At 41.2% G+C, this 17,227-nt stretch overlaps 1 protein-coding gene across 1 annotated transcript; it reads right to left on the bottom strand.

Moving 5' to 3' along the window:
* Positions 1-1,758: 1,758 nt before the first annotated feature.
* On the bottom strand, positions 1,759-11,344 carry LOC107506786 (serpin B12-like). The gene is given in 8 exon segments (XM_016137635.2): positions 1,759-2,163; positions 3,098-3,265; positions 4,227-4,369; positions 7,334-7,451; positions 8,801-8,941; positions 9,707-9,841; positions 11,187-11,212; positions 11,215-11,344. Coding segments are annotated over 8 exon segments (1,266 nt in total).
* Between the last annotated feature and the right edge of the window lie 5,883 nt (positions 11,345-17,227).

The following is a 17,227-nucleotide window of genomic DNA, read 5'->3' as shown; positions in this document are numbered from 1 at the left end:
TTAGTAAAGAATATGTTTCCAGATTTACAGAAAGATTTAAGAATCTCACTCTTTCTCATTTTTTAATTAGATATATTTTTACCCATGATTAAAATTCTGAGAAATCCCAATACAAGTGAGGAGGTTCGTCCATCAAGGAAAAGATTAAAAATGTAAACAATGCTGGGCGACACCAAACCTTTGTATAGGTCATGGTCATCCAACTCGGTGTCCAGCAGTAATGCCAGGTCAGTGTGTAATCAGCCCTCAAGACGTCAACCCCAAAGGAAACCACAGGAGACACTACGTATTCGATTATCTGAGATACATTTGGCCCATGGGATGTGCTTTCTGGGTAAAGAATTTGGAAGAGCTGCCTCGAACTGCCTCTCTTTACCAGTGAGAATTTCTTTATACCATAATGAAGCTTCGATGCTTTGAAGCCGGGGTGAGGAATGTGAGACTCATCTCTCACAGCACAAAGAAACCGCCAGTGCAGAGAACTGGGGTGAGGTGAGCAGGTGAGATGAACCTTCCTCCTCTTGTGAACACTGCTCCCACCACACTTAACCAACACAGTGGCGACTGGGAGAGGCTGGTCAGAAGGCAGAGCAGGGAAGTTTGCCTCTGCAGAAGAAAGATGGACCGATTTCTTGAGTTGGGCATCTCAATGGTCATTTCAGATCACTCGTGTGAGGCTAAGAGCAAGAACTCAGACATATCAGAGGACAAAGGTCCCAGGTCCTGGAGTCCTGACCCGTCAAGCCGCAGGCTTTCAGGAGACTGGAGCCTGATATGAAGCAGCGGCTTCCAGACAAGGGTTTCCACATGCATCACACCCAAGCCTGAACATGACAGGGCCTGAGGCCTCGGAGGGCACAAGCAGGTTCATGTGACCAGAGTGCAGAGGTCCACAGTAAAGGCAGTACTCCCACATCAACACTGTTGGGTATTTAGGAGCAACTAAGGGCAGGTGAAAGTTCTCTGAGGAACGGAAGGGAGTGAAGAAGGGACTGAGGGAAGTGCTCCAGGATGCTGGCTCGGGAGGTGCGATGAGAAAAACCGAGACTAGTCTCCTCTAAATTCACTTGCCCCTCTCCTGGGTCAATGTCAGATCCATGAGACGAATTCTTCTGTTCTGTGCAAAATCAGTGTTGGTTGGTGCAGTTTTACATCCTTGAGTTCTCGCTTAAGTCCATCCCTGAGCCCTGCTTTCTCCTGAGTGAGAAGCACCTCACGGCATGTCTTTCACGCAGCAGAGGAAGATAGAAGAGAAAGAGGCATCTCGCCCGGGGACGGACACACCACCATTTGAACTGCTATAAAACAGATTTGAGTTTCCAAAACACATGCCTTGTAAACATTTTCTCTTGTCAGTCATGTAAAAGTGGGTTCTGAGTTTGCCATTTCCCAGAAATGGCCTAACGAGTCAAACTTTCAGAAGTCCCTCAGAAGGAGGTAGAGAACTTAAAGTCACCGGCATTCTCAATTACATTGACCTTCAGCTCACAGAGGGTGAATTTATATGCTTGAGAGCTTTGGGTGGTAAAAGATTAGGGAGGAAACAAGAGCCCTTCAGTAGTAATGGACTTAAATGAAAGTCAGCTACAGGGTAAGGGAAGAGCAGGATAAGCGCAGGCCAGTTGGCTGGAGGAAGGGAGCTGAGATGGAATTTGGTCAGCATTAGTTATTAACAAAAACACAAAGGCCCGTGTTACACCCGGGGAGGATGGCACTGACATTTCTTCCAGCTCCCAGGGATTAGACAGTGCGCTCCTCTCAGGGAGAGCAGACCCTGCCATAGAAGAGAATGGTTTGGGTTTTGTTGTGTCTGATGAAAAAGAGAAATGGGTGATCGACATTAAATGTCACCCAGGACAGTGTGGACATTACGGTGCCGACAGCCCCACTGGCTCCGGCGGCTTGGGTGCCATTTTCATCCACCTCCGCGAAGGTTTTATGGATAACTTTTGACAGATACAAATTGGTATTTGGAGAGATTCCAGTAAGATCAGCCTTCTTCTCATCGAAGATATCCGCGATGCCCATGTCTTGTAGAATAGGGTTGAGATCGTAGCTGTCTTCCAGGGTGAACTTGGGGAAGGAGACGGCTACTCTTTCTTCTGACATATTTTCTGAGCTGCTCCAGGCCGCTATTTTTTCATAGGTGATATTCCTTTCAAGCTACAAGAGGAAGAAAATAACATTTAGGGTCAGATTATGAGCTTGCAAAGAATGTCCCAAACACTTCACAGGGCCCCAGTCTATTTCAACAGTTGGAAGCAGTCTCCAAGTTCTTTCCCTGGGCCTCAAAATACTCTGATTTCATTTACAATTCCTCCAAGCAGACCTTTTTCTTTCCTCTTTAGAGGTTACGGGACAATCTGAGTTTCAGGGTTCCTCGGGTTCTGACACACTGGTGTTACCTAGTCTAGCAAAAGCTTGACTAAGTTGGGTGAGCTTGACCCAGCCTTAACGTGTTGAAGCTCAATCTCTTCTATAAAAGAGAGATAATATCATTAGGCAAGGATTAAACTGAATAACGTATTTAAAGTACTTAACATAATCTGGGCACAGAATAGATTCTGAATAACAGTTATTATTGTAATTATACCAGTGCTTCTCTCTCACTTTCTCTCTCGCACTCTCTCTATCTGAGCTTTCCAGACCTTTATTAATTCCCACCTCACAAGCAATCTGTTCCAGTATCGGCTGTCAAGACATGGGCACCCCAAAGCAGGATAGCCAAAGGGTCTTTAACAGGCAAAGCAAAATAGTCTGAGTAAGTGGCCAGTGGTCGAGATGTTCATGGAAAAGGAAACGCTCTTTCATTTGTAGCAATTCTCTCAAGTTACTCACCATCTAGATTCCTGGGCCTGGAAAAATATGATTGCAGAGAGCAATGAGATTAGAGAGGGAAGTCTTAGCCCACATATTTGGCATTTGCTATTTTCTAAACAAATGAGGAGTAAATAGCTCACTGACTTCAGAGTCACATATTCTTTGGTGTCTCTGACAGCTCAGGCAATCCTGCCTCAGGATGGTCACTGGAAGATTGTGCCGCTCTCCAGAGATTTATAATGAAACATTTTGTAGAGATAGGAAAATGGAGACTTACCTCCGCCAGGCCCTTCAGGTTATCGGCAGAGCAAGACGGCAGCAGGACGAACAGGCTGAGCTTCCCCTTAGTGTATGGCATTTCAAGGATCTGCGCCTTCAGCTCCTCTATGAAGCTGATTCTAAACAGACCCCTTTGATTCATCATCTTCACGGTCTTTTTTTCATTCTGTAGGGAACGAGGCAGAAAGTCACAGGACGCTCAAAAACTCACATGGTCCCCAACGTCCCTGAATACAGGAGTCAGTTTAGATGAGCAAGATCTTCACCAGCGACCCAACCTAAGAGAGTCCTCTGCCACTGATCAGTTGGCCTTTACCTTGCCAACACTGTCTCCCCTGTAGTTTTAACAGGGTTTTCAGCTCCCAAGACTATTTGTCAGTAAAGTATCTATCCAGGCATCTACTCACAGCCTGGCCATAGGAAACAGACCCTGCACTTTATCTTCCGTGCCTCGTCCACCCCAGTCCCTCAGCCTGACATGATGCCCATCTCACTGGACTGAATGGCACCACCACAGGGCCAGTGGTGCCTTGGCTAAATGATAACCATCCACATAAGAAGAATGACATCTGTTCCACAGGCTTCCAGCAGAGGAAGAGGTACAGGCCCAGGTCCCTTAAGCCTCACAACACCCTCACAGCATAGAGGAAGGCCATCCATCTCGAGAGGAGGATGTGAATCGCTTGAGAGACACGACTAACAATTGTCAGCTGGGGTCTGACTCTTCCCTTTCCTCTTATTTCACAGTCTGGTGGCTTAGAACACAGGTGTTTGAGGCAAACACTCACAAATGCGAATGCTAACACATGAATTCAGCTAAGTAACTTAAACTTTGATATTTTTCCCCCAACTCCTAAATGGGAATAATAACAAACACCAATTTTCATAATGCTATCTTGGGGAACAAATGGAATAATAAATGGAAAATGCTCAGTGCAGTGCCTAGCGCAAAAATGCCTAATAAACTTCAGATACTGATTTTTGTTAACAGCAAAGTGTTCTGATTATCAATGTATGCTGTAACCCAGGGACCTGAGCTTTTCAGATTTACGTATACACACTGTAAATCATTGTTAGTGGAAACTACAAGTGGAACATCAAGAAAACCATGAGCTCTAACACGGTACCTCGTTTAGAGAGAAAGGTACATCAACGGTGTTTTCACAGTCAAAATATTTCTCCCATTTGGCCTTGAAGTAAACAGCATTCACCAGCACCAGCACAGTCCCACTGTCAATGGCGTCCTTGCTGAAGAGCTCCTTGATTTTACCTTTAAAAAAGAAAACAAGATTCCAGAGAATATCCTGAATATGAATCGTATCAAAAGTATTTATGTAGACAGGTTTTTTTTTTAATGCAGCTTAACCTCCCCAAGAGTAGAGATGGTCTCGTTTAGGAGTGTCTCATTCAAGAATCGATCCAAGAAAATTAAAGTACTCAGAGTCCTGGGAGGGGTGGAAGTGGAGGCAAGGGGTGGGAGGACCATCCACGGCAAGGCACTGTAATTGAAGGATTTCCTCTCATTCTCTGCATCACTGTGGTTGGAACGTGTCATCAGACATCTTATGCTCTGGTTTATCCTTCGAAGTATAGATCCTGCCACCTGATTATGTTACAATGTCCTTGAGAAAAAGAACTATTACGTAAACTTTCTGTCTTATGCATTCATCACAGCAGAGTGTATACGTTTACACATCAGTAAAAATGCATATAAATGTATGAGGCAATGACACAAAACTGATTTTACAGGCACTTTTACATGCCCCCTCTCATTCCACCCCATATCACCCACGAGAAGTAGGTATTGTTATCCTTTCTTCATAGAAGAATAAATGACAGCCCGTGAGAGGTGAGGCCACATAGCCGAAAGGCAGGGATGCTGGCCAAGATCAGTCCTGGGACCTCCCCATCCGTGGCTCAGCTCTGGGGCTCCTTCCACAATAACAGGCCTAAGACAGGCTGGAAAGGCCCATGCTATCAGGCAATAGCTCATTTTCAGTGTGCAAATACCAAGTACCAAATCACCAATACCACAACTTGAATGAGACAAGAAGACCTTCCCACTTTGAGAAGATTTCCACTCAAATCCCACAACAACAGATTATGTTGACATCATCCACACTTAAAATACTCTGGGAGAGTTAACTAACTAAGGAGAAACCAGATCATCATCCCTTACTATGCATTTTTTTAGTGAACAGGGTCTCCTCTTGGCAACTGAGTGGAGTCTCAAAGGAAGGGGAAGTTTTGTGGCATGTGGAGGGAGGAAGGAGAATTAATTTTGGAGTTGGGGTGCTTCCCCCGAGGAAAGGCCAGGCAGGGGTCCCCCAGCCCTAAGACGATGAGGGGAACAGGAGACGGAGAGGAACTGGAGCATACTCCCATGCAGGAAAAGTTTTGTTTGAACAATTACATTAAAATATCTGACATCATTATAAGGAGATATGAATGGGGTGTCAGAAAAATGATTTCTTTATTTGCACTCATAGACTCTGCTTTGCAGTCTGAAGAATTAAGATTTTAAGTTAAAGTGGTATGGGTATCCTGGATGATTCTCTCTCACTAAACAATCCATCACACCTGGTCCAAGCCACCAGCTCCTCTCTCTTAGTCTTCCACAATGATGCTCTCGCTTTGCCATCTGCACCTGCATCCACTCCTGACCACTTCTAATCTGTCCTCCATCCTCCCATCACAGATGTCTTTTAAAAGATACCCTCCCTGTCTTAAACCTTCTCTAGCTTCCCTTTGCTCTCGATTCAACTTGTAAAGCAGTACTGAAAACTTTTATGCTCTGATGGGTTCTTATTAAGGCAACATGAATTTACATATTAATTACAAGTAAATATAAAACACTAAGACAGCTATTGTAGATTCGAAACTTCCTATAGTTCAGTTAAAGAATATTTTTATTTTTAATTATTTTCATTGTATGCTAGATGTGGTAAGTCTAAGAAATGGGGTCCCAAATATTTCTAATATCCAATGTCAGTGAATATTTTAGAGGGAAGATGATTTTGATTCTACAGGCAAACAAACATTCAGCGCTGAAAACACTGGTGTATTTCAAAACAAATGATAGTGATCAATGCTCTCAAAAGAAAGCACGAAACTATAATCAAAGCATTAGAAGCATTAGAAATACTGAAACAAGACACAGAACCCAGGATGAATAACTGTTTAGAGCATGAGACTGTGGGTTCCATTAACTAAATAAAATACTGTTTCAGAAAATTGTGGAATTTTATGGTGGTGAAACATCTTCTATCTCCTATTTCGTTATTTTACAGACATGACTACTGAGACCCAGAGAGATCGTCAACACCAAGGCCACTTGACCAGTTTAGCAGCAGTCAGGGGCCCGTTTCACACAGTTCCTGTCTCGTTTTTAACACAAGCATCACAGCAATGAAGAACCCTGCCCTACACCATGTTAAGCACAGGGCCAGGGAACAGGCATTTCACAAAGACTGACATTATTCCAAAGAAGCACGATGTATGTTATCTGGAACAGCCACATAACTGGGTTACATCGAAGAAAAGATTAGAAGGAGGACAATGAAGAGGAGAGGGTAGATGAAGATCAGTATTCAGAGGGGTCGTGGCTGAGGATTTGGTGGCCAGGCCAGTGTGTTGGATGGACTGGGCTGCCGGCGAGCAAGGCAGGGAAGCTGGCTGTGTTTAATGTGACGAGAGGGATGGCCACTTTCAGAGCCCTATGCTTATACAGTCCCTTTGGAGATTTCCATTTTGCTGGGAGCTGAATGGAGCTGGAAGGAAAGTTTCATATTAAAAAAAAAATACTCCATTTATGTTGAACTCAGATTTTCACCACTCTTCACTATCTCTAAATCCCCTCACTCAGAAACTCCTACATAGCTAGTGGGAAGTTGATAAGAATAAGGGTTTTATTTATTTCCATGTCCCTCCAAACAGCTCGATTCTCTTCCCATCCTTTTTACTGATCTTTTAAAAGAAACAGAAATAATTAGCATCCCACGGGTGTCGTGCTTGGCTGAAAGGCAATTCACCTTTACGGTGGAGCAAAGGAGCATTGTTATTACTCTGACACCTAAGCATGTTAATTGTGAGACATGCACACAAGCAGCTCCAGACCCAGTCCACACAGGTGAGCGTCTGGCCCCCGACAGACTAGCAATCTGAAAAGCTTGGCTGGCTCATTTTCTTTTAAGAGGAAGAGAGTACCAGCTACCACGTGTTTGGTTCTGCTTACCTTGGGATTGAGATTCAACCCAGAAGTTAATTTCCTGTCTGGAATTTTCAGTGTCTTTTCGGAAATCAACACTTTCGATCATCGTGTGGTAGAACTGAACCATGCCATCTACGTACTCCTGTTAAATTAGAATAAATAGAAACAGTGCAATAAGATCATACAACTATGCTGATAGTTAGGTGTGCGGCAGTCATGAGAAGCTTAATGTGAAAGATGCATCTAGTCACTCAGAGTGGGTACATGTCTGTGTCCACCTGCCCCCAGTCTTAATCGACCAGAGGCATTCGGTCGTCATAGTGACAGCTTAGGGTATAGAATGTTTATTTACGGAGTAGTCCACAGTTTCAACGGCACAAAGCTTTCCTTCTGGATATCCTCTTATTTGGACATCCCATTTGTGGAGACATCACAAGATAAATATCAAGTACCTTGAGCGACTTAGCTGTAAAATGCTTCCATTTTTTAATAATTAAAACTCTGCTTAATGGTTACAGAATTTCTGTCTGAGGTGATGAAAATGTTTTAGAAATAAATAGTGTGATGATTCCACAACATTGTGAATGTAATTAATGCCACTAAGTTGTATATTTAAAGTGGAATTTTTTTATGTTACAGATATTTTACAATTTAAAAAAATATATACTATTCTAATAACCAAAACCATTGACTTGTACATTTTAATAGGTGAATTGTGTGCTATGTGAATTTGTATCTTGACAGAGCTAGTTCTTTTTTTTTTTCCTAAGCATATAAAATCACATTTCTGTTGTAAGAAAACTACTTGTTTTGGTCAAAGTAAGCTATTCCATCCCCTTATTAGGCCGGCCCTTATCCAAATGTACCTCACACTTGTCACTGGTCTCACTCCTCCTGTTCAGCATCATGTATGTGGCTCCTTCTAGTGGCGACGGAGCACACTGAAGCCCATATTCAGACCAATCTCACTTTAGGTACAAAGCAGTATAGCCAGAGACAAGAAAGACATGTGCCTTTTTGCTCCAAATGCAACCTCCTTCTTCTACACCTCTCTGCTTAAGTCTTAAGTGAGTACAGTTCCTTGGGGTGGGGGGCTGACTGGGGAACCAAAGGTGGTTTCAGAGAAGTGCCTTGGAGGACGAGGATGGGGCGGGGGCAACAGGAAGAAGAGCTACCAAGGGCATCTACCAGGAACCGTGGCTGCGAAAGACGTCACAAGAGAGAACGCATTACCAGCTCCACACGTGCTCCTAAGGCTCTTAGTCATTTGTCCCTCTTTCCACCCACTCGATCCCACTCACGAGAAGCTTTGTAAACTATTCAAGTCGGAAACTGGGAGGAAGACAAGAGAAGGTGTGGGAAAGAAGGTGGGTCCTGAACATCCCACCAGTCCACAGTGTTCTGGATAGCAGGTGAGTAATCCAGCTCCTCGTTGAATTTTAAATAGTTGATATATGAGATAGCTTGAAGCATCATCTATGCCTTACTCACCAGGCAGATTGGAAATTCCTGCTCTCCATAAAGCCTGTTAGCAATACTCATGGTGTAATCAGCTTTGACCTGATCTAATTTGGAGAGAAGCTGCCCTAAGTAGCAGCTGAGAAGTTCGCTCTCATCATTCGAAGTCCCCTCCTGACAAAAGAAGGGGAAAAAATGTGATCTCAGAGGAGTGAAAATGCCACCAAAGCACGTTTTCATTTCACTTCGTTACCACGGGGGGGAGCAAGCTGAAAAGAAGAGAAGAATGAGGTCATTCCTGTGGGAGATCATAGCTCTCACGCCAATGAAGGTCACCCAGCACAAATGCAGCCGGGGACTCTGCAGCACACACTGTATTTCTATGCATTGTGTGCCTCCTTTTTCTCTGCATTCTAAAGATGGAAGAAAGAGATAATCTTCTCTCCACGCTCCTCTTAAAATTTCTAAAGTAGGGGGTTTATACCATGGAGAATACATTTCCTGCGCCCAGTATGAGACAATCAATACAAGTTGGGTGTGTTGGTACAAATTCCAGCAGGAGATAGAGCAGGCAAAAGTGAACGGAGCAAGTAAGAATCCCACAGATGATCCCTCCCTCCTTACTGCCTTTCAACCATGCTCCGTCCTGGGCACCTATGGCCTGCACAAGTAGGTGAGTAATGGGGCTTTGGGCTAAGTGTCTTTATCACAAGCAGAAGATACTAGATCCTACCCTTTAGGAAGTGAGCTTACAGCCAAGAATATATAAGACACATTCAGAGAGGAAGTGTGGGTCCCCTGGGGTTATTGCTGCTGCCGTTGCTGTCAGTGACAGCCAGGACCTAACGTTTGGGGATAAACAACCATCACCAGATACAGGACAGCCAGAAGGAGCACGCAGTCTGTAAAGAAGAGGGGCAGGAGTTCACGGTGTCTCACCTGCGGACTTAGACACTCTGTTGTTTCTTTCTGTCCTTTTATAGAGCTGTCGGCCAGCACTTTCTGTTGTTCGTATTTCAGACAGGGATCAGGGTTTTCACTTCGATCCTGGGAAAATTCATTGAAGTGTAGTGCCTGCATGATGGTGATGATATGGAGTCTTTCAGACAATATGAACAGCGAGAAGTCGAAATTTTACAATGACAGTGATTACGTAGTCAAACAAAACAATCAACAGCAGTGTAGAGGAAAGTGGCTGTTTCCTTTGGCATACCAAATCAAGGTAAACGGATAAAGTAGAATGACCCTGAACACAGTTTGCCTTGATTCCAGAAATCACTCCTTTATATCAGGGGCCACATCCGTGTTCATACATAATCCCTGTGCTATGTGCTAGATTCAGGCACATGTAAGGCCAACCTTCGGAGCCTGGGTTCATCTGGGGAGTTGTTCTTGTCACTTTCATTCATTCATTCATTCTACACACTGGTGTTGGGTGGCTACTATAAACCAAGCACTGTTCTAGGACAGATTCCTGCCCTCTAAGAAATTATATTCTAGTGGGGGAGGCATAAAAAAAGTAATGCACATAGCAAGAGATTACTGTATGCCATGTGATAGATTGGAAATGCTCTGTGGGAGAAAAGTAGCGAGGATCCGGGGGAATCTTTGGGGGCTCGTACGCAGCATTAGATTGAGAGATCAGGTAGGTAAACTCTGATCGATGTCCTGAAGGAGAAAGTAAGTTAGAGATTAGTCATCTGGAGGAAGGGCCATTAGTCAAAGGGACTGCAGCAAGAGCCCTAAGACAGGAGTGGACACACTTTCTCAAAGAAGCCAGAAGGCCAGTGTGTCTGGAGCGAGTGAGGATGGAGGAGGGTGAGAGATGGAGTCACCAGATTACCTGGAACCTGGTCCCCAGACCTTCATGGGCCATTATAAGGACTCAGGTTTCTATCGTTAGTGAAATGGAAAGTCCAGATGTTGAGTAGATGAGAAGCGGGATCTAACTTTGGTTCTGAAAAGATGTTTCTGGCAGCTGGGTGGAGAACACCAGCAGCGGAAGCATGAATGCCCTTGAGGAAGTTGTGCCCAGATTAGGAGGGAGGTGGCAGATCAGACTTCAGGGAGGTGTTGGAAAGCACCTGGGTTCTGGATCTATTTCAAAAGAAAAGCTAACAGGCTTTTCTGACCAATTTGATGTGAGGTGAGAGAGAAAGAGCAACAGGCATGCAAACAGACAGAGACAGAGAAGACGAATGAGAAAAGCTGGCAGACTGGTGAATTGGAGAGGCATCATAAAGGAGATGATCAACAGAGCCTTGAAGAATGGTGGGATTGAAGAGAAAGCAAGGCGAGGATATAAATGAAGTCTCCAAGCAAGCCTGGGGTGCAGTGAGCAGTTTCGGCTTGCCAGGACAGGATTTAGTCTGATCAGGGTCTGACTCTGAGATTGGATTTGGAATGACTGGGTCCACACCTGGTCGATCTGATGTGCACATGGTCCCCCAGACGGACCATGCCAAGGGCAGCTGAGAGGCTCAGAGGACAGAAGATGTTTTTATGGCCATCATTTTTGCTTATCTCTTGGAAAAGATCAAAGCAAAATTTGGTGTTTGCTGCAATGAGGGAATCCATCCTGAATGTGATGATATCCTGAAACCAAAAAAAGAGAGAATAATGATCAGAGGAAAATAAGTAAACAGTTCTCATTTTAAATACCCAGGATATAATCACATATGATTATTCAGTATATTATTAAAAACTGGAAATAAGGTCACTATCATCCTGGTGTATATATATATTGATGTCGATATTGTTTTTTTCCGATATTGATATTGATACAGATAGAGATCTATTTCAATTTAGTGGCATGAATTAGTTTGCTAGGGCTGCCGTAACAAATTACTGCAAAACAGGTGGGTCGAACCACAGATATTTATTCTCCCTCCATTCGGGAGGCCAGACGTCCAAAGTCAAGGTGTTGGCAGCATTAGTTCATTCTGGAGGCCCGCAGAGAAAGTCTGTTTCACGCTTTTCTCCCAGCTTCTGGTGCTTGCCAGCAGCCCTTGGCATTCCTTGATTTGTAGAGGACTCACTCTACTCTCTGCCTCTGTCTTCACATGGTCATCTACCCTGTGTATTCTGTCTGTGTATCTAAATTTCCAATTTTCTTATAAGGACACTATTCATTGGATTAGGGCCTGCCCTACTCCAGTAGTTTTACCTCATCTTAACTTGATTACATATGCAAAGACCCTATTTCCATACTAGGTCATACTCACAGCTACCAGAGATTAGGACTTAACATATTGCAGGGCGGGGGCAGGGGGGAAGCCACAATTCTATCCACTTCCTGGTAGAACTTCCTTTTTTAAGGTCAAATAAAGTAACAGGCCATATCCCCACAGTCAAGTTAGCAACCAAGAAAACTTCATCCTTCCTCCTTCTTCTCCACAAGCTGTAAACCTGGTTCTACTTAAGACATTTGCCTGTGCCTGTCCCCCAATGTTCTATGACAGAAGATGTGGCATGGGTCAAGTCCTTCATTTACATTCTCACCTCATCGCTCATTCCATGTGAAACCCACAGGACTTGAGGCACTTTGGTCAGTCATTGATATTGTTCAAGAGATCATAGATCTTGAGAGATTTGAGGGGTCTTGAAGTCATTAGGTTTTACACCCTCTCTTGATAACGTAGAACCATAGGTAATAAAGACCATAGGTCATACAGAGCTAATGAACAATTTTTGTTCAGAAAAAAAGGAAAAACTCACTTTGATATCAATAAAAATATTATATTTTTGCCTATAGTACTTTCCAACTGATTTATCACTTAACCTCCATTCCCTCCAGAAAGTCTGCCTTCCGTAGCTTTCTGTGCTATGTGACCTGCTCCTCTCTGCTTTAATGACTAACATATAGTTTCCTTCATTGTGACAATGTAAAGGTTTAGACTAGATAGATTTTTCTCACCCCAACTAATCTAAGAATAATCATTTTTTTTCTATATAATAGGGGGAAAATTATATACAAAAAATATTTCATCTTAAAAATTCCAAATAATTTTTCCAAAGCTATTAATAAACTAAGAATGAAATTTCAACTTTATATAGCTATTCTGCTGGAATCAGTTTTCAAACCTGGTTATAACTAACTATATGCTAAACAATATCTAAAAACAAAGCAATAGTTGTGAAAGATGCAATCAAAAGCATTTCCAACTTACGCTGCAAATGAGAAATGTAAACTGATTTACTTAAAATACAGATATTCTATTCTAACATTTTGTATTTCAGAAATTAGTAAAAGGATAAAATACAATCTTTCAAGTACATAAAGACTTTTTAAAATTATTCATGCATCACATTTTTAAGAATTCGATCACAGACATCTAATATCTAACCAGGTGCTTGCGGGCTGAGGGAGATGACAGATATCACTAACATTTTCCAGCAGGTAGTACCACAGTTACAGAAAAATTTAAAACATCATAAAACAAATTGCTCTTTTTAAAAAGACATTTGACTAAATAAAAACAGTATATCTTTTGGTTTCAATCAAATCTGCTTCAGGTTTCTATTACTCAAAATAATATTCCACTGCAGTGTTTATTGATAAAAACGATATTAGGCAATGTGAGCATTTACCTTCTCAGAGCCTTCAGTCGCTGCTAACAGCTGGCCAGGTAAGTTTCAATCCACACCCTATCATGAATGGAAATATATGAACTTGACCCCTCCCACAATGGCACTTTTCCAAGTACTATTTTGGAAGCCAGAGTCAAATCATTAGTGATTGTTCAAAGGAAAAAAAGGAAAAGGAATGTATGGCATATGTATTTTTTAAACAGATACTAATGCTCTATAATTTCAATGAAATTAAATATTTAACTTACTAAGTTTATATTTTCTTTGCTCTTCCCAATTGAGGTTCATCATAAAGCTCTCATAATAATATTTGACCCAAATCTTTCAACTCAGATTCCTATACTAGATAAATAGATAAGCAGAGAACTATTTTACTTCATGTGCCATTGTCTCGAACATTCTCTGATACTTTAATTTCTATATTATTCTAAAATTTTTTTAACTTATTACACAGGACTAACAAAAAGAACTTTAAGCCAAAGTTATATATTTTTTTCCAGCCTTGGAGTGCAAGTGCAAGTGGGGATTACTATTTAATTTATAGTTGATTAAATAGTAATTTATAGAATAGCTGAATACCAATCAGAGGATAGAAATTATCAAGACCTACTGACAGAAAGAGGGAGAGAGGGAATTTTTAGAAGAGAATTAATTTTCTAGGAACCAGAGAATTAATCAACACTGTACCAATTCCTCCAGAAATTCTGCCTTCTTTGGTTTTCTGTGCTATTTATCCTATTTATTTCCTCAAGGTACAGCTGCACTTTCTTCATTTCTTATCCCTTCCTTCCTTCTTTCCTTTTTTTCTTATTGGGCTTCTGTAAAGATTTCATGGAATAAACATATTCCACAACTGAAAAAAAAAAGTTTTAAAACTGAGCCAAATAATGACTACTGTTACTTTTAGTTCTAACGTTCTATGATCCTGATTTGCTCAAAGCTATTAGCCCATGGTCAGTGAACAGGACACAGAGGCTGCAACTGGAAAAGCATTAGGAAGAGAAAAAAAATGTTAGGAATCGACATACCTTGGAGACAAAGTGAGGATTCTTCTCTGGCGTGGTCCCATTCTTGACCCCTTTGTCTCCTCTTCTAACTTCTTGTCAGACAACAATATCATGTCAATTTCAACCCCCCCCCAAAAATGTGATTATATTAGACATAGGGAAATTCAAAAGGAAAGTTTTTAAAGTGGGGATATTGCCCTTACGGAGAATATAAGCTGTTTATATATATTTTTTATATATTTAATTTATATTTATGGGAGATATAAGCACTTATGCAGCCGCATATAAATGAAACAAGTAAAACCACTTTACAAGGTAAGATATCAGCCAATGGAATATAGTAGCTGAGTATCGAGGTGCTTTTAATTCTAAATAATGAACATAGAAGACAAAATATGCTGTTTCTTCACCCCACTTTTTATTTAAAAGTGCTTGTTTTTTATTCCTCTAAATGCTCCCATAAAAATTCTAAAAACCATCATTTTTCGGTTGGGTCTGGTCATTCCTTATTATTCACAAAAGGTTGGAAATTTTAACATCGAATTGATTAATACTTCATGCAGCCGATGAATAACTACTCTGTGGTTTGCTTGTCCAGCTCGGCTTTCAAAAAGGATGCTAGTTACATTTCTAGAGCAGGATGAATTTTGCCTGGCTCCCTGGATTTCCCAAAGATCACAACTTGTTGGTTTTGGCTGGTGCAGAATTCAAAAGCTTGTTTGGATATTTTTAATCTAGAATTGCATCTGTTTATCCTCTCAAATAATCCTCACAAAGATCTGACTACAGATAACTATGCCTTACAAGCCTAAAACTCTGGTGTGGTGTGATTGTTCAATCAGTAATGATGAAATCCACCACTACATGCAGCTAGATGTTAAAGTAACTTGATTAATTACTAAAGAGGACATGAGAATTCATGGAGAGCTTACTGTGTGCCTAACACCATTTGGGACTTTGCACACATAATTTTGTTTGAATGACTGAAGAAAGTCAGTCTATCTAATATCAGGGACTTACAGCATCAGCGAATTACACTAGAGTTTGAAGGACTTTCGGAGGTCCAACTAACCTGATAGTGCTTTTCAAGGCACGCGAAAAAGTTTTTCTGTGTCAACAGGCTTGTAAAAATAAGGTCCTCATCAAGTGTAAAAGTAGATGACTCCACCTAGATATGTTACATAAACGCATCATGAGTTGTGAGCCAATCATTTAACCCGTTAGTAACTAGCCTTTTTCTGCCTGGAATTAAAAATTCGAGGATGCCAAAATGATTCACTGGCCTAAGTCTTTGCCAGTCTATAACGAAAACATGTGATTAAAATTCTCCTTGTCATTAAGACATATTTTTTTAAGATATCGTAAAGATATTCTTTTTCATCTAATTTACATCATGAACTGAGAACAAATGTTTCGTAGGGGAAATATCAGCATAGAGATCTCAGATTTCATGTAATGTATCTTTTTCTAAAGTGACAGCTTAGCCTGACTTACGTTTAAAAGCTTCTCCTCCCTTTAGAAGCCTATGTAATAACATATAAAACTTTTTTCAATCCTTGAAGTACAAAAATCACAATCTGAAGCATAAGGCAAATAATAAATTGTTTTTAAACCTTGCAGGCTTCCCTTAGGACATCACTTACCCTTTTCATAAGCCCTCGTCCCTCGCAGATCCAAAGGCGAAGCTCAGGATGGGGAGCAACACCAACGGCCTACCCCATTGTGATGGAGACACAGGGACTCAAGACCGGCGTGCTGCCAAGGTGGCAAAGAACCACGGCAGAACAGCATTGCATTTGAAGAGGATCCAGATCCCAGTATCAATCTTACTGAGCTGACACTCAGAGCGAAATGCCTCTCGACTGTCAATTTTACACCCATAAAGAAAACATAGAGAAGATAATATGGATTTCCTCACTCCAATGTGTTGTACTAATGTCAATATTATCACTATAATTACATGCAATTAGTATTGCATAAACTTTTTTTTTTAATTCTAGCCAAATCTATATGACAGATATCTATTCTTCTATCAATTATAACTCAGGACTTTATCCTTCAAATCAGGGGTCACAAACTATATGGCCTACAGGCCAAATCTGGACCAATGCCTGTTTTTTGTAAATAAAATTTTATCGATACGCAGCCATGTGCACTCATCTACTACTGGCATGGCTTCTTGTCCTATACAATGACAGAGTTGAGTAGTTGCGAAGACACCATACAAATTGCAAAGCCAATACGTTTACCATCCGGTCCTCTACTGAAAACTTTGTCAGATCCTTGCTTTACATGATGAACATAATATTTTTTTTCAATTACAGTTGACATACAGTATTTGTTTCAGGTGTACAACATAGGAGTAGATATTGATATAATTTACAAAGTGATCACCCTGATAAGTCTAGTGCCCACCAGATACCACAATATTACAATATTACTTATTACATATTATCGAACTATATTCCCTATGCTATACTTATCCCCATGACTTTATAACTGGCAATTTGGTACTTCTTGATCCTTTTTACCTTCCTGAAAAGTTTGCTCATCCTTGCTTTTTAAATGATGAAATATAATAATTTTTAAAACTGTGAAGGTTTTACATCCTTAGACATATAACTTCTACTTTCATAGACCAAATGTTATAATACACTGATAAGAAAATACAGTTTTTTTAAACTAAAATATGCATTTTTGGTTTGATCTTAACCCTAGACAAACTCTAAGCCCCTTTAAATATTGCACTAACATAATAGCCCAGACATTTATTTAGTGACTATTAAGTGCCTATACGTGTCAGGCACTGCGAATAACAATGAGTAAGAGTGGAATGTCCCTGCATTCATTGTCCCTATTTGTG

This window comes from Rousettus aegyptiacus, unplaced genomic scaffold (assembly GCF_014176215.1).
Source record: "Rousettus aegyptiacus isolate mRouAeg1 unplaced genomic scaffold, mRouAeg1.p scaffold_m13_p_12, whole genome shotgun sequence".
In the NCBI taxonomy this organism is placed as follows: domain Eukaryota; kingdom Metazoa; phylum Chordata; class Mammalia; order Chiroptera; family Pteropodidae; genus Rousettus; species Rousettus aegyptiacus.
Note: the sequence above shows the minus strand (reverse complement) of the source record. Positions and strands in the feature narration are given on the sequence as shown.